General features: G+C 49.5%; 1 protein-coding gene across 1 annotated transcript in view; it reads right to left on the bottom strand.

Moving 5' to 3' along the window:
• Positions 1-253: 253 nt before the first annotated feature.
• ATP8B3 (ATPase phospholipid transporting 8B3) overlaps positions 254-21,237 on the bottom strand; it is a gene marked incomplete at its 5' end in the record, with an annotated part of 46,101 nt that continues 25,117 nt past the window's right edge. Inside the window, 11 exons of the mRNA XM_081845961.1 lie at positions 254-2,403; positions 3,691-3,821; positions 5,690-5,828; positions 8,105-8,344; positions 9,153-9,236; positions 11,160-11,383; positions 12,793-13,063; positions 14,675-14,816; positions 16,077-16,152; positions 17,535-17,646; positions 19,696-19,860. Of these exons, the coding sequence (XP_081702087.1) occupies positions 2,197-2,403; positions 3,691-3,821; positions 5,690-5,828; positions 8,105-8,344; positions 9,153-9,236; positions 11,160-11,383; positions 12,793-13,063; positions 14,675-14,816; positions 16,077-16,152; positions 17,535-17,646; positions 19,696-19,860 (1,791 nt within the window). The 3' untranslated portion in view covers positions 254-2,196. The remainder of the gene's footprint in view (positions 2,404-3,690; positions 3,822-5,689; positions 5,829-8,104; positions 8,345-9,152; positions 9,237-11,159; positions 11,384-12,792; positions 13,064-14,674; positions 14,817-16,076; positions 16,153-17,534; positions 17,647-19,695; positions 19,861-21,237) is intronic.

The following is a 21,237-nucleotide window of genomic DNA, read 5'->3' as shown; positions in this document are numbered from 1 at the left end:
TTGCTCTAGCGCCACCTGCTGTCCAGCTCCCTGCCTCCCAGCCCATCAAGGACCAATGAGTACCAGCCACCAAATGGCAGCTGCCCCACTCTCCCCTATTTGTAGATTCATGATGTGAGCCTTATATCTAACACACTGGCGGTGTCTGGTGTGCCCTTTCGAACAATGCCAGAGGAGGAATTCCACTCGCTGCCCAGGAGCCCCCCAGAACACACTTCCTGCAGACAAAAGATCTGTGGCGTGCAGCCCCAAGAACCAGCCAGAATTGTTTTGTTTTCCTTTCCCAAAATCAGTTTTATTTCAAAGTGCTGGACAGTGCAAAAAAAAGGGGGGGGAGGGGAGATTAAGGATGCCTTTGGACAGAACCTCTGTCTGGAGTTGAAGCCCTTGTGCATCAGAGATTCTGCTGTGAAGCTTCTCCCCTCCATCCCATAACCAGCCAGCCTAACTGCTACAGTCTTGGGAGATTTCGCTGTGTCAGTACTGCATCCGTCCAGCAGAGGGCAGTCTTGTGTGCAACAGCCAACACCGGCCACGTCGCTTGGGCGCCCTCTAGGGGCTCTTGCCAGTAATGCAGCGGCAATTCACCCTGATTTCGTTTAAGAGAATAATAATAGGAATTAAAAAAACAAACCACCTTTATGGAGCTTTGTCAAGCGGGTTACTGCTGGAGCCGGCTTTCCTTCACTAAATAAACTGTTCTTTTTTTAAAAAAGAGAGAGAAATGTTCTTTATTTATTTTTTTAAAAGGCACCTCCTGTTTTTCTTGCAGCCAGAAAACAATGATTGAAAACAACTAATGTTGCAGAGGAAAAGAGCCCCCGGGAAATTATGATGCGGTGCTTAAAAATACCTTCAAGGACAGCCAGTCACCTATTGAAAGCTACAAGACATAGAACGGCCAGATATAGGGGCAGTCTACCTCCCAGCAGTAGGTAATGAGGTCCAGCAACTTGGGGAGGCTGGTGGCCTTCACGGTCCATTTGAGAGCTTCTCTCAGACACCCGACAGTTTGTAGCTAAACGCTGGATTAGACAGAACTCGGGTCGGATCCGTCAGGGCTCTTATTGGGTTAGGAATGACAGCTGGGCTGATCCTCTAAATTCAGAGGCAGTCTACCTGTCAGCAACAGTGGCTGTGTGTCACCTTTGGAGCCCTGGCCGTGCGATTCCCAGAAAAACACTTGGAGTTGGTCATTGTCGAAAACAGGGTGATGGGTTCGAGAAGACCCCGGGAAGTCCACGCTCGTGTTCTTAAGAGGTGTTTTTGGCACAAACATAATTCCTGCATTTGCAAGGGGTTGGCCTAGATGCCCTTTGGGGTGTCCCTTCCAACTGTACAATACTTTGATTCTTTGGCTAGAAGATAGAGAGGGGGGTGTGAGCGCTTGCAGAAACTGGCCTATGGGACGAAGGTTAAAGTTTACATTTGAGGCTCTGTCCGTTTGCCTCTAGTTCTGGCTACTGCTGGTATGTAGCCCCCTGGAAGGACGCTCAGAAACAGGGGTACCAACTTGAATAAAATATTGGGGGGGCAGGCAAGCCCCTCACTGAATAATCAATCACATGATGAGGTGCACACACACCATTTGAATAGCAAGGCACATCAACTTTGCAGGGCCCAGCCTCCTCAAACATTGTTTTTTTTTTTTGAGGGGGGCAAATATCCATTGGCCCCTACGAGTTGACCCCTGTGCTCAGAAGTGAATGGGATAAGCTCCACTTTGCTTGAGGGCTCTCCTTTCTGCCGGCGCCTCTGAATTCGGTGCCTCTGAATTAAAAAAACAACCATAAGAATCAGGCACCGGTGGTTGTCGATTGGAATGCTTTCTGAATAAAGTTTCAGAGGGTATTTGCAACATCGACGTCTTCTTTCCCACCACAGTTACGGTGCGAGAGCACAGCAGAGTCACCGCTCAACGTCTGCCGGCCTCCGTGTGAGAACGGCGGCGGTTTCCGCGCAAGGAAACGTCCGGCATGCCGGGATTCGAACTCAGAGCTGCGATCTCCTGCGGACTGCTCTTCGGGTCTCGGGAGCCCTGTTCGGACGCCAAGGTGATGGAGATTATCCGACGCTGGTCCCTATGGCTACTGGTACACACACACACACACACACACACACACCAAGGCCTTGCTCTTCTCCTGGTCAGCAGAGATGGAACTTATTTTCTTCAGAGGCACCATCTGCAGAGGGGGTTTATTTGGGGCTGCCGCCAAAGCCGTTCAGCTGGCTGCGGACACGGGGGCCCTTGCTTCGTAGACTAGCACCTCTGGAGATGAGGTCTGCGTAACCTTCCTTGTGAGAGAAAGCATAGCTGGAACGTCTCAGGTGCGAGTTCCTTCGGATGTGAGAGGTCAGTTCCACCGCCTTTTGCTTCTCCTGCATGTCCCGGGCTTGCAGCACCTGGGAAGAAAGCAGAAAGCGTTATCTTTTTTGCATAACCTTTTTACTGAATTTTCACATTTTGCAAATTCCTTTCGGCGACCATCAGAGCAAATCTCCCGTATCTGTTGACTCCTTGTGCATCCTTCCATCGTGTTCTTTTCTTAATATGTACAGTGGTACCTCTAGATACGAACGGGATCCGTTCCGGAGCCCCGTTCGCATCTAGAAGCAAACGTAACTAGCGATGACACGTCTACGCATGCACACGTCGCTTTTTGCCGCTTCTGCGCATGTGCGTGGCGTCATTTTGAGTGTCTGCACATGCGCAAGTGGCAAAACCCGGAAGTAACACGCTCCGTTACTTCCGGGTTGCCGCAGAGCGCAACTCAAATGCGCTCAGCTCAAAGCGTATTCAACCCGAGGTATGACTGTATTACTTATATTTCTCCCATAATATACCTTGGAAGTTGAACGTAATCCGTTCCAGAAGTCCGTTCGACTTCCAAAACATTCGGAAACCAAGGCGCAGCTTCTGATTGGCAGCAGGAAGCTCCCCGTCAGATATTTAGCTTCCGAAAATAGTTTGCAAACCGGAACAGTCACTTCCGGGTTTGTGGCATTCGGGAACCAAAACGTTCGAGAACTAAGCTGTTTGAAGACCAAGGTACGGCTGTAATTCTAACTTCTTAGTACTGATATTTTCCTCAATCCTCAAACCCACGTATCATAAGTTCGTTTTCTTTTCCACACGAAAAGTCTATAAGGAGTTTCCAATCCTTAGTAAATATCGACAAAGATTTTTCTCCAATTAAACATGTCAGTTTTGCCATCTCTGCTAAGTCCAATAATTTTAACAACCATCGTAGTTCATAATGAATCTTTCCATCTTTGTGCAGAGGAAAGTCTCGCCGCTGTGGTCGTGTCTTGAAATAATATTCCACATTCTTTTTCTAATTGTGTATCCATTATTCCTAGGCAGCAAAACGTCTGGCTTCAAATGAATGTTAGGCTTTAAAAACCTTCTACATTGATGTATCTGATATTTCTTGACTTTTTTTACAAGTCCACCAAACATGATAAAATGTCCCTTCATATTTTTCACACTTCCAGCAAACAGCTTGATAAGCTCTAAAGAATTGTGCTGGATTTAGCTGCCATTGGAACATCGTTTTGTGTTGATTTTCTTGAAGGCCATTGATCCCGTCTTCCCAACAGATTGGGCCAAAGGATTCCATCTAAGGGCTCGACGCTTTGGTGCTGTCCTTCAGCACCCAAACTCTGGGGAGACTGCCAAACAACACTCACCTCCGACATGGTTGTGGGTCCCGCGAAACTCCGCACAAAACGGAAGGTGAGGGAAGGGATCGTGTTCACCACAACGCAGAGCAGGACCACAAAGAGTGACAGTGGGTCTGTCAGCGCGTTCTTGGTGGCAGCTGGAGGAGAAAAGAGTGACCCAGTCAGCTCGGGAACATCTGAGGGGTCTTCATATGTTGGGTGGCAAGGCAGCTGAGGAGACTGCGTCTACCCAGCACACACAAAATGCCAATTGCCAAGGAAACTCAAGGGCAGTGCTAGGAAGAAATAGGGCCTTTTAAATATCTCCTAGAAATTGAATTTATACATATATGCAGGCTAGAATCCTCCCTGCCATTCATACTTACGGGTACACATGAAAGGGATCCAGGGGTTTTAGTAAACCACAAGCTTAACAGTGTGATGCAGCAGTGATACTATTCTAGGTTGAATCAACAGATCAAGGGAAGTCATAGTCCCACTCTATTCTGCCTTGGTCAGACCACATCTGGAATACCATGTCCAGTTCTGCATACCACAATTTAAGAAAGCTTTTGATAAGGTAGAATGTGCGCAGAGGAATCATGGGGTCGTAGGACTGTAGAGTTGGGAGGGACTGTGAGGATCATGTAGCCAAATTCCTTGCAATGCAAGAACCTTTCGCCAAAGAGGGCAACCAAAATGGAAACCAAGCCTGATGAGGTATGGTCGAAGCAGCTGGGTATGTTTAGCCTTGGAAAGCGGAGACTGAGAGGAGATATGACAACCATCTTCGAATATCTCAAGGGCTGCCACATGGAGGATGGAGCAAGGTTGTTTTCTCCTGCTCTGGAGGGTAGCACTCGAACCCATGGCTTCAAGTGATAAGAAAGGAGATTACAGCTCAATGCCAGGAAGAACTTTATGGTAGCAAGAGCTGTTTGACAGTGGAATGGACTCCCTTGGAACTGTTCAACAGTTCCTCATCAGGCTTGGTTTCTAGACCAGGGGTCAGCAAACTTTTTCAGCAGGGGGTCGGTCCACTGTCCCTCAGACCTTGTGGGGGGCCAGACTATATTTGGGGGGGGGGAATGAATGAATTCCTATGCCCCACAAATAACCCAGAGATGCATTTTAAATAAAAGCACACATTCTACTCATGTAAAAACTCGCTGATTCCCGGACCGTCTGTGGGCTGGATTGAGAAGGCGATTGGGCCAGATCTGGCCCCCAGGTCTTAGTTTGCCTACCTACCCATGTTCTAGACCCTTAATCATCTTGGCTGCCCTCCTCTGCACACGCTCTAGCTTGTCAACACCCTTCCAAAATTGTGGTGCCATGAATTGGACACTGTATTCCAAATGGGGTAAAAGGGTAAAAGGGACCCCTGACTGTTAGGTCTAGTCGCGGATGACTCTGGGGTTGTGGCGCTCATCTCGCTTTACTGGCCGAGGGAGCCAGCGTACAGCTTCCGGGTCATGTGGCCAGCAGGACTAAGCCGCTTCTGGCGAACCAGAGCAGCGCACGGAAATGCGCTTTACCTTCCCGCTGGAGCAATACCTATTTATCTACTTGCACTTTGTGTTTTCGAACTGCTAGGTTGGCAGGAACAGGGACTAAGCAACGGGAGCTCACCCCCTCATTGCAGGGATTCGAACTGCCAACCTTCTGATTGGCAAGTCCTAGGCTCTGTGATTTAGGCCACAGCGCCACCCTCCAAGTGGGGTATTTCAGTCAATTCATAAACAATACAACAATAGTGGAGCTGGAAGGGAACATCTGGTCCAACCCTCTGCAATGCAGCATCACTTGCCCAATGTGGGGCTCTGATAGGCCCTGGCTCCACCTACTGTTTGGGCTCCCTGGTTCCTGCCCCACCAGTCCCAACGGGCGCTGGCCCTCCCTATAGGGCAGGCAGCATGGTCCACATAGATCTGCCCCACCAATACCTCCCTGCTTCCTCCCGTCCCACAACGCATCTGCCGTTTGAGTGTTGTGGAAGATACGGGAGAGTTCCGGGAGTTCTTACCTGGAAACTGGAAAGCTACAGGGGATGTCTTGAAGGCTTGAAAACTTTGAGTTATATAGGAGAAAAGGCAGTAGAAACCGATGCTGACGACAATAGCCAACACGGACAAGACGGTCCAGAATTTGACTTCCATCATGCTCTGCCAGGGGAGATACAAAAATTATTATTATTATTATTATTATTATTATTATTATTATTATTATTATTTTACCAACAACCAAAACACAAACAGTGAAAACAAACAGTGAAACCGCCCCAGGCAGCTGATACATTGGGTATACATAATCAATAATAACATATTCAAATCAACCATATGTACGATTCTATATACCTTAACACTCCTCCCTCCACAAGGTTTTAGGTTTTAACATTCTCCCAGATTGTTCAAACCTCCCCAAATAATTCAATATCTTCTCAAACCAATCCCCCTCCTTCTCACTGACCTTAAACCCTTTCGTTTTATGTATCTTCACAGTTAGATATTCTAAGATTATAATATTTTTCAATTTTTCCCTCCATTGGTTCACCCCCTAGCTCTTCTGGATTTTTCCAACTACTCACTATAACCAGTCTGGCTGCAATTACCATCAGTTTTACCCATTTACATTCCTCTTTTGTTTCTAACTCAGTCATAGCTGTCACCGTTTCCCTTTTTTAAAGGGAAATTCCCTTATTCCGAATAGGATTCCTCGCAAGAAAAGGGAAAAGTTGACAGCTATGATCCGTGCTGCTCAGGGTAATAAGAACCATTAATTTAGCTATTTCCACCTTCCTACCCTCAGTTCCCAATATTTCTATACCAATCTGTTTCCAGAATTTGTTAACTAACGGACAATCCCACCTCATATGACTGTAAGTTCCCATCACTCCTGTCAGAGCTGCCCGAAGTCCCAGCTCACAGAGGACCAACGCCAGGTCGTTGTTATATACAAAAGTCTTTATTGAAGTTCAGTCTCTATTTCAAAACCGTGGCGCGCAGCTCTACGTCTTAAACCCTAGACCGCCGAAGCTCCGTCTGAATCTCCTCCCCTCTGACACCAGTTTAAGACTCTAGACCTGCTCCACCTCTTCCTCTGCTCTCTCCTCCTCTGGGTCCTCCTGTCCGCTGGGGCATTCCCCTTTCTGGACTCTTCTGACGCTGAGTCCCCTGACTCCTCCCCCTGCCTCCGGCGGGCTTTAGGACCTGGTTCCCAATCCGGGTTCTCTGCTGTCCCGCGCGCCTGTACATTTGATCTTGGCTCTCGCGCCAACCCAGTGACCTTCCTCCTGACCGTTACACTGCTTCTGTCACTACTTCCCTCTTCCGGGAGGCTAGCTGGACCTGGCCTCCCCTCCATTCCCTGACTCTCCGATGGAGGCGTGGTCAGCCCTGACTCATCTTCTCTCCCTGCTGGGGGAGACGCTGGCCCCGAGCTCTGGGACTCTTCCCCCCCACTACGCTCTGGTGGGGAAGCTGGTCCTGATCTCCAACTGCTGCTCTGGGAGTCCCCGCTGGCCCCTTGCTTCTGGAGTGTCCCCCTTGGGACCCCCCTTGCCCTGGCCACCGGCGCCCCCTTCTGTGAATCTTCTGATTCGCTGGAGAGGCTCATGGAATCTCTCGGGCCACTGTCATCTTCTCCTACGCTGCCCTCTGATTCTTCCCCTTCGCTCTCCCTTTCCTCCCTCCCCTGTGCCTCTGCTCCTGAGCCCCTGACAACTCCACGTCTCCAAGGGGAGACACAGAAAGGAAGGTCAGTGAAGAAAACTGCTTTGGCAAATCTGCAGCCACAGGGATGTTGCTCAGCACCAGGGCGGATTCGATTTACCGTATTTTTCGCTCTATAGGACGCACTTTTCCCTCTCCAAAAATGAAGGGGAAATGTGTGTGTGTCCTATGGAGCGAACGCAGGCTCCTTGGCTTCAGCGATAGCAATGCGAAGCCTCCGAAGCGCAGAGGGAGCGCTCCCTCCGCGCTCTGGAGGCTTTGCGTTGCTTCCGCTGAAGCCTGGAGAGGGAGAGGGGTCAGTGCGCACCGACCCCTCTCGCTCTCCAGGCTTTGGAGATGGCTGCCTGAAGCCTTCGGAGCGCAGCGGGAACTCGCGCTGCGCTCCAAAGGCTTCAGGTTCCTTTTGCTGAAGCCGGGAGAGCAAGACTCTCCTGGCTTCAGCAGAGAGGGAGAGCTGCGCAGCGCCCCTTCAGCGAAGCGGGAGGAGAAATGGAAGGGTCTCCGTTTCTCCTGCCGCTTCGCTGAAGGGGCGCTGAGCAGAGAGGGGGAGAATTTTCTTTCTTGTTCTCCCCCTCTAAAACAAGGTGCTTCCTATGGTCGGGTGCGTTCTATGGAGCGAAAAATACGGTAAATCACGATTTAAATCACCGATCACATCCAACACGCACAAACACACACACGGGCACCCCCCCCACCCACCCCAAACTCACCTCGGCAATGACGGTGAATATTGCAGCGGTTGCTATTACCATGGCAAAGGACTGGTAGTCGCCGACGACGTGGGTGCCAGAATGGTCTCCCATGGCCCACAGTGTGATGAAGAAGTTCGCCAAGGAAACGAAGGAACCATGGATGAAGCAGAGGCAGAAGATTCGGAAATTGAAAAAGCAGTCTTTCTGACCTGCCTTGTAGAGCTCGGGGAATTGCAAACTTTTCTTGGCACTCACGTCCTGAATGGAAGGAGGAGAGAGGGGTCGATTATTTTTATTGTTGATATTGTTATGAGTTTTTTGGGGAGGGGCCCACCCTAAACCCTAAACCCTAAACCCTAAACCCTAAACCCTAAACCCTAAACCCTAAACCCTAAACCCTAAACCCTAAACCCTAAACCCTAAACCCTAAACCCTAAACCCTAAACCCTAAACCCTAAACCCTAAACCCTAAACCCTAAACCCTAAACCAGGGGTCAGCAACCTTTTTCAGCCAGGGGCCAGTCCACTGTCCCTCAGACCTTGTGGAGGGCCAGACTATATTTTGGAAAGAAAGAAAAAAGAATGAATTCCTATGCCCCACAAATACCCCAGAGACCCATTCTACTCATGTAAAAACACACTGATTCCCGGACCGTCTGCAGGTCAGATTGAGAAGGCAATTGAGCCGGGTGTGGTTCCCGGGCCTTAGTTCCCGGGAGAAACCCAGCCAGATGGCGGGGTATAAATAATAAATTATTATTATTATTATTATTATTATTATTATTATTATTATTATTACATTGCCGTGGTCTCTGAACACTCCCTGTGGGATCAGCAGCGTGATGTCTCTGAACGTCAATTGCTGGGGGGGGGGTCAGTGCTTGAGATAGGGCTGGTGGTTTCGTGCCACAGGCATCCGGTTGGTCGCTATGGCAACAGGATGCAGAATTGGATGGACCCCCCCCCCTTTGGACTTGTCCAAGGGCAGAACTCTCCTTGTGTAATGGAGGAGAATGGGATGAGTGGGTGTGGGTAGCAAACGCATCTACGGAAATGGCAGACTTACCTGTTCAAACAAGCCCATGCACAACACGGGGTACGAAGTGTAGAAGACATTGTAGAGGGCAAGGAACCAGCCCTCCAGCAGAGGCTGAGGTGGAAGAGCAAAACCAGAGAAGATTAGATGGGTTTCCTTCACATAACTTGCAACCGGTGTTAGGAACCTATGACCCTATGTCGTCGGACTACAACTCCTATCATCCGGCCCATGCCAGCTGCTGAGACCTCCGGTCCAGTGACACTTGGAGGTTCACGGATGTTCACCATCCCTGAACCAAGAAGAGGCATCCCTTTGTTCAGGAATGAATGCCTCTTCTGAACAGAGACCGCCTTTCACCTCTTGAATGCAGCAGGGAATGAGACCTTCTCATAGCAAGGATGGGGGACATCAGTGACCCTGCAGGTGTTGTCAGACTACAACTCCCATCATTCCCGACCACTTCTGGCTTAAAAGTGTTAGGATATTTCCGTTCCACCTTAAAAGGGAGCAGGCTTTTGTGTGTCACAGCCTGCGTATTTCCTGTTCACAGGATGTTTATGTTTTTGATAGAGCTGTTGTCTCTCTCCCTCTCTGCGCCTGAACACGCTAGCAGGCAGTCATGTTTTTCTTTGTTCTGACCAACGCTGAATAAACTTTCTAAATAATGCCCTCCTGAGTGCAACTTTCGCTGTGCATTATCTGCTGATAGAGCGTGCATCAGTTCTGGAATGTGGAAAGCTATTTTCTGGAGCTCGTGTCGCTAATTACTGATACTGCGTTTCTACGGGAGGTCGATGGACGTCCGGAGATGACGTGGAGGCAGTGATGGCCTATATCTCCCTGGCAGTATCCCAACAAAAAGGCATATGCATTTTATGGAGAACACGCTACCTTATCAATTTACCTTTTCTCTCTCCCTCCCTCCCTCCCCTCCTTCACACACATAAGTATACAGCTAGAAAAGGAGAACATCACATTGTACCACCATTTATGAATCAGGCCCCATTTCCCTCCCATGATGCCCTCGAATAGAGCTTGACTTGTGCAGTTGGGCAGGAGAAAAAATGGTTATCAATCATCATCACCATCTTATTATTATTTATACCCCATAGTTGCTGCTGGGTTTGCCACAAGCAGGGGCAACAACAATTAAAAAATAAAACATAACAAAAACACAGTACTCAAACCCAGAATCTTCTGTCTCACAGGTCATCATGCACAGTACCATATCACCTCGGAAGCAAACAAAACAGCAGAATGAAAGGGTAATATAATAATAATAATAATTTATTATTTGTACCCCAGCCACTCTGGGTGGCTTCCATAGAAACCAAAAATACAGTAAAATATCACAGATTAAAAACTTCCCTGAACAGGGCTGCCTTAAGATGTCTTCTGAATGTCAGGTAGTTATTTATCGCTTTGACATCTGGTGGGAGGGCGTTCCACAGGGCGGGCACCACTACCAAGAAGGCCCTCTGCTTGGTTCCCTGTAGCTTTGCTTCTCACAGGGAGGGAACCGCCAGAAGGCCCTCGGCGCTGGACCTCAGCGTCCGGGCAGAATGATGGGGGTGGAGACGCTCCTTCAGGTATACTGGGCCGAGGCTGTTTAGGGCTTTAAAGGTCAACACCAGCACTTTGAATTGTGCCCCCAGTCACCAGTCTAGCTGCCGCATTCTGGGTACTAACTGCAGGGAGAGGGCAGGGGGGAACCCCTTAAAATTCACTATGTAGAGTGCATAGTTTAAACTATGGAACTCACCACCACAAGAGGCAGCGACGACTGCCAACTTAGATAGCTTAAAAAGAGGATTAAACAAATTTGCGGAGGTGGAGAAGTCTATCAATGGTTATTCATCAAGTTGGCTATGCTCTGCCTCTGCAGTCAGAGGCAATAACACACCACTTGCTGGAAGCTGGAAGAGTGCACAGGAGATAACTCTTGTGTTCAGAGCCTGAGGTCATCCTACAGGTATCTGATTGGCCAGTGTGACATGATGCTAAATGAGCCCCTTGGTCCCTATCCCATCTTACCTGCGCTGTGAAGCCAGTGTAGAAAGCAAACCAGATCTGCACCATCATGCCGGCGAAGGTCTTGTAGAAGAAGTAGCGGAGGAACTTGCAGATCCGGAGGTAAGACCACCGGCCGTGGACAAAGAGGAGTCGCTCCAGGTAGCGGAACTGAGCCAGGGCATAATCACTGCACTGAACAGCCTGCATCCCTTCCTGCCCGCTGATCCCGACCCCAATGTCGGCAGCTGGAGAGAAAAAAGGCAATCGATAAGGTAAGTGGTTTTCAACTCGTTGCCATGGTTTGTCATGGCTGCTTTAGAGGAGATTCCTGCATTGCAGCTAAAGACCTGGAATAGGCACCCCCAAACTTGGCCCTCCAGATGTTTGGGGACGACAATTCCCATCATCCCTGACCACTGGTCCTGTTAGCTAGGGATGATGGGAATTGCATGGAGTTCCCGCCTCCCCCCAATGGAAATAAAGACACGTGTATTAGGTTAATGGGCTAAAATTGGCCACAACTTTATTGGTTACAGGTAAGAGCGGTATTGGCTTAGGCATTGGTCCTATCAGACTATCTGGCTTCAGCCTGCTTGCATGAAGACTGGGAAGGGTTAACACCAGCAGGGGGAGCCCTGCTGATGCACATCAACTAGGTACTCCCCCGGGGTCACCGCTCGGGGGCGCGCTTTAGGCCCTGACCTCCATAGGCTTCGGACGAGGCAATGCCCCCCGGAATCCTTTACCAGACTACCCTTCAGTATATGAGGGAGGCAATAGTGCTCCTCCCTGCCCAACTCATCTACATAACAATACTCCTACCAATGCCTAACTGCCAAAACCAAAGGAGTTGTGGTGATTTGCTACGAGGTGAAGGGACACGGGTGGCGCTGTGGGTTAAACCACAGAGCCTAGGGCTTGCCGATCAGAAGGTCGGCGGTTCGAATCCCCGCGACGGGATAAGCTCCCGTTGCTCGGTCCCTGCTCTTGCCCACCTAGCAGTTTGAAAGCACCTCAAAGTGCAAGTAGATAAATAGGTACCACTCTGGCGGGAAGGTAAATGGTGTTTCCGTGTGCTGCTCTGGTTCGCCAGAAGCGGCTTAGTCCTGCTGGCCACATGACCCGGAAGCTGTACGCCGGCTCCCTCAGCCAATAAAGCGAGATGAGCGCCGCAACCCCAGAGTCAGCCATGACTGGACCAGGGGTCCCTTGACCTTTACCTAGGCAAAAAACCAAATGGCCGGTGCCAATTTGCCAAGTGGAAAAAATTCCTACCAGGCCCCTTGACGGCGATCAACCAAGGTCCATAGCAAGGTCAGAAGGGGAACCTTAGAGGGCGGGTGGGTGGGAAACAACAGCAGCTGCGCAGGCAAAACAGGGAGATCCTGGGGTCGCGCTTGCCTTAAGTGAGGCAAGCCACACACCCCGAGCCAGCCGATTGGCTGGCTCAGGGAATGACACGGCCTGAGGATTCCCCTGATCGCGCAGGGGCTGGAAACCAGCCTCCGTGTGCATGTTGGGGGTGTGGAGCCCACTACCCCACCTCCTCCTGATGTCGGAAGTGGCTTTGTAGTCCCAAAACATCTGGAGGGCCAAGTCTGGGGATGCCTGACCTAGAAGCTCGGCTTCTCGGGCCCCTGGGAACAGGCCTCACTTTTAATCATGTTGACGTCGTTGGCCCCATCTCCAATGGCCAAGGAGATGGCTTTCTTGTGGCGCTTGACCATCTGAACGATGAGGGCTTTCTGCTTGGGAGTCACCCTGCAGCAAATCACGGCCTGGCAGGTGGTGGCCAGTTCCACAAAGGCTTTTTCCATCGCGTTCTCCTGGTCCTTCTTGGTTCTGTCGTGGCAGCAGCCAAAGCGCTGGCGCCAGCTCAGGTTCTGCTCCTCCGTGGTCGATCCCTCCGTGTGGAAGATTTTATCCTGGGAAGAAAATGAGGAGACATCCAATTGGATGGTCTTTACAGTGGTACCTCAGGTTACATACGCTTCAGGTTACAGACTCCGCTAACCCAGAAATAGTGCTTCAGGTGAAGAACTTTGCTTCAGGATGAGAACAGAAATTGTGCTCCGGCGGCGCGGCAGCAGCAGGAGGCCCCATTAGCTAAAGTGGTGCTTCAGGTTAAGAACAGTTTCAGGTTAAGAACGGACCTCTGAAACGAATTAAGTACTTAACCTGAGGTACCACTGGATTTGTTAAGAGACCATCCCAAATTCTTGGTTCCTGTCGCGGATGAATTGCCACTTGGGATAGGAACCATGTATCACATGTGGTGGGAGTGTGTGCACATCAATCAATTTCGGAGGGCCATTCAAGAGGAACTTTACAAAATGCTTAATAATAATATATTATAATATTAATTTATTGTTTATACCCCGCCCATCTGGCTGAATTTCCCCAGCCACTCTGGGCGGCTCCCAATCAAATGTTAAAAATAGTACAGCATTAAATATTAAAAACTTCCCCAAAGAAGGCTGCCTTCAGATGTCTTTTAAAGATAGGATAGCTGCTTATTTCCTTCACATCTGAAGGGAGGGCGTTCCACAGGGTGGGCGCCACTACCAAGAAAGGCCCTCTGCCTGGTTCCCTGTAACCTCACTTCTTGCAATGAGGGAACTGCCAGAAGGCCCTCGGACTGGATCTCAATGTCCGGGCTGGACGATGGGGGTGGAGACGCTCCTTCAAGTATACTGGACTGAGGCCATTTAGGGCTTTCAAGGTCAGCACCAACACTTTGAATTGTGCTCGGAAACATACTGGGAGCCAATGTAGGTCTTTCAAGACCAGTGTTATATGGTCCCAGCAGCCACTCCCAGTCACCCGTCTAGCTGCCGCATTCTGGATTAATTGCAGTTTCCGGGTCACCTTCAAAGGCAGCCCCACGGAGAGCGCATTGCAGTAGTCCAAGCGGGAGATAACCAGAGCATGCACCACTCTGGCGAGACAGTCTGCTGGCAAGGAGGGTCTCATCCTACCATACTTCCATGGATAGGAACCATGAATCATATGTGGTGGGAGTGAGTGCATATCAAACAATTTTGGAGGGACATTCACGAGGAACTTAAAAAAATGCTTAAAATATCATGTAATAAAAAACCAGGTGTCAAAACCACGCTGGCTAGAAAGAAGCACTGGTTCAGTGTTTCTGCTTTGAAAGAGGCTAAACTGCCTGGAGGATACAGTGGTGCCTCGCAAGATGAAATTAATCCGTTCCGCGAGTCTCTTCATCTTGCGTTTTTTTCGTCTTGCAAAGCACGGCTATTAGCGGCTTAGCGGCTATTAACGGCTTAGCGGCTTTAAGAAAAAAGAAACAAACTTGCGAAGCAAGCCCATAGGGAAATTCGTCTTGTGGAATGACTCAAAAGACGGAAAACTCTTTCGTCTAGCGAGTTTTTCATCTTGCGAGGCATTCGTCTTGCGAGGTACCACTGTATTGGGGGTGGTGGTGGAATGGGCTGCAAAAATACTTTTCCTTTCTAGAATTTAAGTCTGGGGAGGAAGGAAGAGGGGTCCAGCAAAAATATATATCTCACCAGGAAGTCTCCGGTGACCACCAATGCTTTTTTGCCATGTGGCAGGGCGGCCGGGAAAGATAGGAATGACTTTTCTTTGCAGAGGCCTTCTCCACTGCTAGCTAAGCTGCTATTGCTGTACCAGCCTGGCTCCAGGATCTCGCTGCAAAACAAGGCGGGTGGTTGAAGGGCCATAACAGAAGCACTGACACACTTCTTCATATAACCAACATACTTAATAATAATAATAATAATAATAATTTATTTATACCCCACCCATTTGGCTGGGTTTCCCCAGCCACTCTGGGCGACTTCCAGCAAAACACTAAAATACAACAACCTATTAAACATTAAAAGCTTCCCTAAACCGGGCTGCCTTCAGATGTCTTCTAAAAGTTTGGTAGTTGTTTTTCTCTTTGACATCTGGTGGGAGGGCATTCCACAGGGCAGGTGCCACTACCGAGAAGGCCCTCTGCCTGGTTCCCTGTAACTTGGCTTCTCGCAGGGAAGGAACCGCCAGAAGGCCCTCAGCGTTGGACCTCAGTGTCCGGGCAGAACGATGGGGGTGGAGACGCTCCTTCAGGTCTACTGGACCGAGGCCGTTTAGGGCTTTCAAGGTCAGCACCAACACTTTGCATTGTGCTCGGAAATGTACTGGGAGCCAGTGTAGGTCTTTCATGAAGGTGTTAATGCATGAAGGGGTTAATACCATAGAGTAAGCTGGCCTGCCAGGCTTAGCTAGGTAGGGACTAGGTAACCAAGCCTGTCTACCTGAGAAGCTCAACATGTTTGCTCCAGCTTAGCCGCATGGCTTTAACAAGCCTTCCTTGGGTTCCTATACAGTGGTACATCCGTTCTCAAACGAAATCCGTTCCAGAAGCCCATTCAGCTTCCGAAACATTCAAAAACCAAGGCGAGGCTTCCCATTGGTTGCAAGAGCTTCTTGCACTCAGCAGAAGCCACGTAACACGTTCAGATTTCGAAAAACGTTTGAAAACGGAAGCATTTACATCCAGGCTTTCGGCGTTTGGGAGTCGAAACGTACGATATTCAAAGCGCTCAGGAACTGAATAATTTCATCCCTTTGCAACTAAGCCCGTTCTACTGCCTGTGCAATTTTTCCCAAAGCTGCGTGGAACAGCACATGACTCGGACCTTTGAAGCGCTTGTAAGTAAACCATGTGTTCAGGTCACAAGACTCAACATGAGAAAGAACTTTCTGATATATATATATATATATATATATATATATATATATATATATATATGCTAGGAGAAGTAGGAAACTTTGGAAGAGAGGGCATATTTCGAAGGTCTAACAGCCTGCATTTCCACGGCATGTTTTGTGATTTTAAATCTCTGCTGGGGGTTCTCTCACCAGAGAGTACTTGCCCCAAACCTAGAGCTCAGCAGACACGTATACCTGATTTCACTCTCCTCTAGAATACTCATGTCGTCCGTGAGAAGTCGACAGGCAAAGCCAATATTGACAGCAGTCTCTGTAAACACAAAATGAGATGAGGGTGCCCTGATGAGATGCGGCAACAACTACGGCCACTTTTATATACAGTGGTACCTCGGGTTACAAACACTTTAGGTGACAGACTCCACTAACCCGGAAGTAGTACCTCGGATTAAGAACTTTGCTTCAGGATGAGAACAGAAATTGCACGGCTGCAGCAGGAGGCCCCATTAGCTAAAGTGGTACCTCACGTTAAGAACGATTTCAGGTTAAGAACGGACCTCCGGAACGAATTAAGTTCGTAGCCAGAGGTACCACTGTAATAATAATAATAATAATAATAATAATTTATTATTTATACCCCGCCCATCTGGCTGGGTTTGCCCAACAGCTCCTAACGGAATATTTAAAACATAATACACCATTAAACATTAAAAACTTCCTTCAGATGCCTTCTAAACATCATACAGTTGTTTATCTCCTTGACATCTGATGGGAGGGCGTTCCACAGGGCGGGCGCCACCACCAAGAAGGCCCTCTGCCTGGTTTCCTGAAACCTTGCTTCTCGCAGGGAGGGAACCTCCAGAAGGCCCTCGGCGCTGGACCTCGGTGTCTGGGGTGGAGACGCTCCTTCAGGTCTACTGGGCCGTTTAGGGCTTTCAAGGTCAGCACCAACCCTTTGAATTGTGCCTGGAAACGTCCTGGGAGCCAATGTAGGTCTTTCAGGACCGGTGTTATATGGTCTCCACTCCAGTCACCAGTCCAGCTGCCGCATTCTGGATTAGTTGTAGTTTCCGGGTCACCTTCCAAGGTAGCCCCACGTAGAGTGCGTTGCAGTAGTCCAAGTGGGAGATAACCAGAGCATGCACCACTCTGGTGAGACAGTCTACAGGCAGGGAGGGTCTCATCCTGCGTACCAGATGGAGCTGGCAGACAGCTGCCCTGGACGCAGAATTGACCTGTGCCTCCATGGACAGCAGTGAGTCCAAAATGCACAGGATACACACGCACACACACACACACACACACACACAGAGAGAGAAACAAATGTTTTCATAGAATCGTAGAATTGAAGGGTTGGTAGGGACCCCAAGGGAAAAAATGTAGTATAAACACTGACAACTTGGAAACACTGGCCTGCGAGCGCTCCAGTTGGAGAACAGCCTTTCCCAAAGGTGTCATGCTTGGCACGCTTGGCAAATCCACACCGTGATCAACTCCGGCCCGGAAACCAATGTCCCCACTGTGGAAGGACGTGGGGATCCAGAATTGGCCTCCACAGTCACTTACGGACTCACTTTTGAAAACCGTGTTCATGGAAGAGAATCGGCTACGAGGGATCGTCAAAGAAGGGGGGTAAAGGCAGCCAGGTGGGGGCTGGCTGAGGGCAGGTAGGGGTTGGTGGGACAGATGTCTTACCTTGCTTGTCTCCTGTCAACACCCACACTTTGATGTCTCCCCTTTTGAGAAGCTGGATGGTTTCGGGAACCCCATCTTGCAGTTTGTCCTCGATAGCCGTGGCCCCCAAGAGCTGAGAGAGGAAGACCAAGATGAGGCAATGATGGAACTCTAGCTCATAGCTGTCAACTTACAGATTTGAAAATAAGGGACCAGCAGCCTCGGAAATAAGGGATCAGCAGCCAAAACAAGGGATTTTCAGAGTGCTGGTATGTTCGACTTCTGAGCCCCTCTGAGCCAAAGGCAGAAAGCCCAGCCAGCAGCCAAACGAAGCCTCAAGCGGTGGTTCCCACAGCGCAGCAACCCGGCAAAGGGGACGCAGCAAGGAAAACCACCGTCCCCTCTCCGCTGGGAAGCGCTGAGCAAAGGCGAGTCCCCAGGCAACGCGGCCGATTTGATCGGCACAAGGCATGCAAGCGCCACCCCCCAGTCGTTCTCAGACTCCTTATTGGGTGAGCAACGCAGCCAAGCAACACAGTTGGAGCCTCCCTCCTCCCTGGCCGGCAGGGAGGGAGGGAGGGAGAGGAGCTGCGTCCTTTGAAACCCGGGAAATTTAAGGGACATCATCAATAAGGGACAGCAGTGGGACACAGCGCTGGGATAAGGGACTGTCCTGCCAAACAAGGGACGCTTGACAGCTATGCTCTAGCTAACCCAAAAACCTTTTGCCTCCAGCTCCTGCCTCGCTCGTAATACCAGACTCCAACAGGAGCGCGTGGGATGGAACGGAACGTGGGACGTTTCAGGAGGGGGGAAGTAGCCGGGTCAACCGCAAAGCAGTTGGCTGCCATCATCCGACTTCGCTTTGCTCCTCCCTCCCTCCTGACTTGACCCCCAACAACTGATCTGCAATAGCTAGCCTTGAGACCAAATTTCTGGGTGGGGTGGGGAGGTTGAAAGGGGAAAATTGTGGGCTTGATGTGAATGATTTTTGGACCGGGGGAGGTTGAGGTTTCCTTTATTTGTTAATTAGTGGCTCTGAGTATCGCTTTGTCTATTTTTCTGAATACCTTGGTTCTCAAATGCCTTGGTACTCAAACGCCTTGGTTCTCTCATTTGAGAGAGGTGATTACTAGATCGTTCTTGTTGTTATTGATATTATATGGGCTGCTATACGTCTGGAATTTCCCAGACACATCCGGGATTCATCGGTTGAATATTGCATCCGGGCTGAATTTTTGAAAATTGGTTCAACTGTCTGGGGGAAACCCAGACAGCCCATACTGGAAGTGTTGGGGTTTTATACGGCCTAGGACCCTCGTACCTATGGGACCGCCTCTCCTGGTATCCCCCACAGAGGAACTTACAGTCTTCAAACAAAAACATCTTGAAGGTCCCAGGCCACAGAGAGGTTAGGCTGGCCTCAACTAGAGCCAGGGCTTTTTCGGCTGTGGCTCCAATCTGGTGGAACGCTCTGTCACAAGAGACCAGGGCCCTGGGGGACTTGACATCTTTCCGCAGGGCCTGCAAGACAGAGCTGTTCCACCAGGCCTTTGGCCAGGGCGCAGCCTGACTCCCTCCTTTGGCAATCTTCCCAGAACTTCACAGTGGATAGCCCAATGGTTGCCATCAATTTGATTTGGAGTAATTTTATAATGAAATGATTTTAGAATGTTGTATTAATTTATTGTTGTTAGCCGCCTTGAGCCCGGCTTTGGCTGGGGAGGGTGGGATATAAACAATTATTATTATTATTATTATTATTATTATTATTATTATTATTATGTTTTGCAAATTTCCTAAAAAATAGCTCCCAAACTTCAGGTGGTTTTTTTTTTTGGGGGGGGGAGATTTTGCAAAAAGGGCAAGAAAAGGAAAAAAAAAAGCTCAGCAACTTTGGCCAAAAGGAAAGCTCAAAAACTTTTGTGCCTGGATTGTCACTTTCGGAAATATGGCAACCCTATTATATTATGTATTTTGGGGGTTTTATATTGTGGTTTTATGCTGCGGACCACCCTGAGACCTGTGGGGGTACAGCAGTACACAAATTTTTAATAGTAGTGACAGTAATGGTGATAATAATAAATAATAATAAACAATAACAATGACATTTGACACCCTGTTTCTAGAAAGGGAAGTCCGGCCGCAGGAGAAACCTTTTGCTGACCAAAGGAGATCTTACCCTGAGATCCTTCTCAATCTCCTCGTAAACCTGGTCCAGTTCTTGGGCTCGATTCTGCAGCAAGACGCTGGCAGCGTGGTGTTTCTTACTCCACAGGGAAAACTCGCTCTCGCCCACATCTCTCGTCGCCACGCACAGAGTCCTCAGCGTCTCGGCCGCGAAAGTCTAGGAGAGGCGAAAGCAGAGACTGCTGGGAAGATGGATTTCCGCAGAAGGGGGCAGCATGGCGTAGCTGGGAGTCATTTGGATTCTGTGTCCAGGGCGGCTGTCTACCAGCTCCATCTGGTACACAGGATGAGACCCTCTCTGCCCGCAGACTGTCTGGCCAGAGTGGTGCATGCTCTGGTTATCCCCTGCTTGGACTACTGCCATGCGCTCTCCGTGGGGCTACCTTTGAAGGTGACCTGGAAACTGCAACTAATCCAGAATGCGGCAGCTAGACTGGTGATTGGGAGCGGCCGCCGAGACCACATAACACCGGTCCTGAAAGACCTACATTGACTTCCAGGACGTTTCAGAGCACAATTCAAAGTGTTGGTGCTGACCTTCAAAGCCCTAAATGGCCCAGTAGATCTGAAGGGGCGTCTCCACCCCCATCATCCAGCCCGGACACTGAGGTCCAGCTCTGAGGGCCTTCTGGCGGTTCCCTCCCTGTGAGAAGCGAGATTACAGGGAACCAGGCAGAGGGCCTTCTCGGTGGTGGTACCCTCCCTGTGGAACGCCCTTCCATCAGATGTGAAGGGAATAAACAACTATCTAACTTTTAGAAGACATCTGAAGGCAGCCCTCTTTAGGGAAGTTTTTAATGTTTGACGTTTTAATGTATTTTTAATCGCTAGGACTGGGACATATCCCTGTCTAAAATCCTGAAGGACAGCTGCTGCCAGCCAGTGTCAACAACATTGAACTAGACGGACCAGTGGTCTGACTCTGTCAAAGGCATCTTCCTATGTTCCCTTTAGTCACCACCATGAGGAATAGAATCTTACTTTAGCTTTGCGGGAAGGACCTAAGTGAGCTTCAATATTTCAGTTTAGGGCAGGTGGAATTCTGGTGGCAATGTTTTGTTTCCCTCTCAAATAAACAGCCTCGTCCATCAGCTACAAGTCTGTGAGTGGATTCATTTTTACATTCACATTCCTTTGAGGAGCTCAAAGGAGATCTCCTCCCCCCCTATTTTATTCTCACAAATTTGTGAGGGAGAGGGAGTTGACTTGAGAGCCAGTGTGGTGTAGTGGTTAGGAGCGGTAGACTCGTAATCTGGGGAACCGGGTTCGCGTCTCTGCTCCTCCACATGCAGCTGCTGGGTGACCTTGGGCCAGCCACACTTCTCTGAAGTCTCTCAGCCCCACTCACCTCACAGAGTGTTTGTTGTGGGGGAGGAAGGGAAAGGAGATTGTTAGCCGCTTTGAGACTCCTTAAAAGGTAAAGGTAAAAGGACCCCTGACCATTAGGTCTAGTCGTGGCAGACTCTGGGGTTGCGGCGCTCATCTCGCTTTACTGGCTGAGGGAGCCGGCGTACAGCTTCCGGGTCATGTGGCC

Source organism: Podarcis erhardii (assembly GCF_964252035.2).
Source record: "Podarcis erhardii genome assembly, chromosome: 18".
NCBI lineage: Eukaryota > Metazoa > Chordata > Lepidosauria > Squamata > Lacertidae > Podarcis > Podarcis erhardii.
This window is presented reverse-complemented; position numbering and strand designations above follow the sequence as displayed.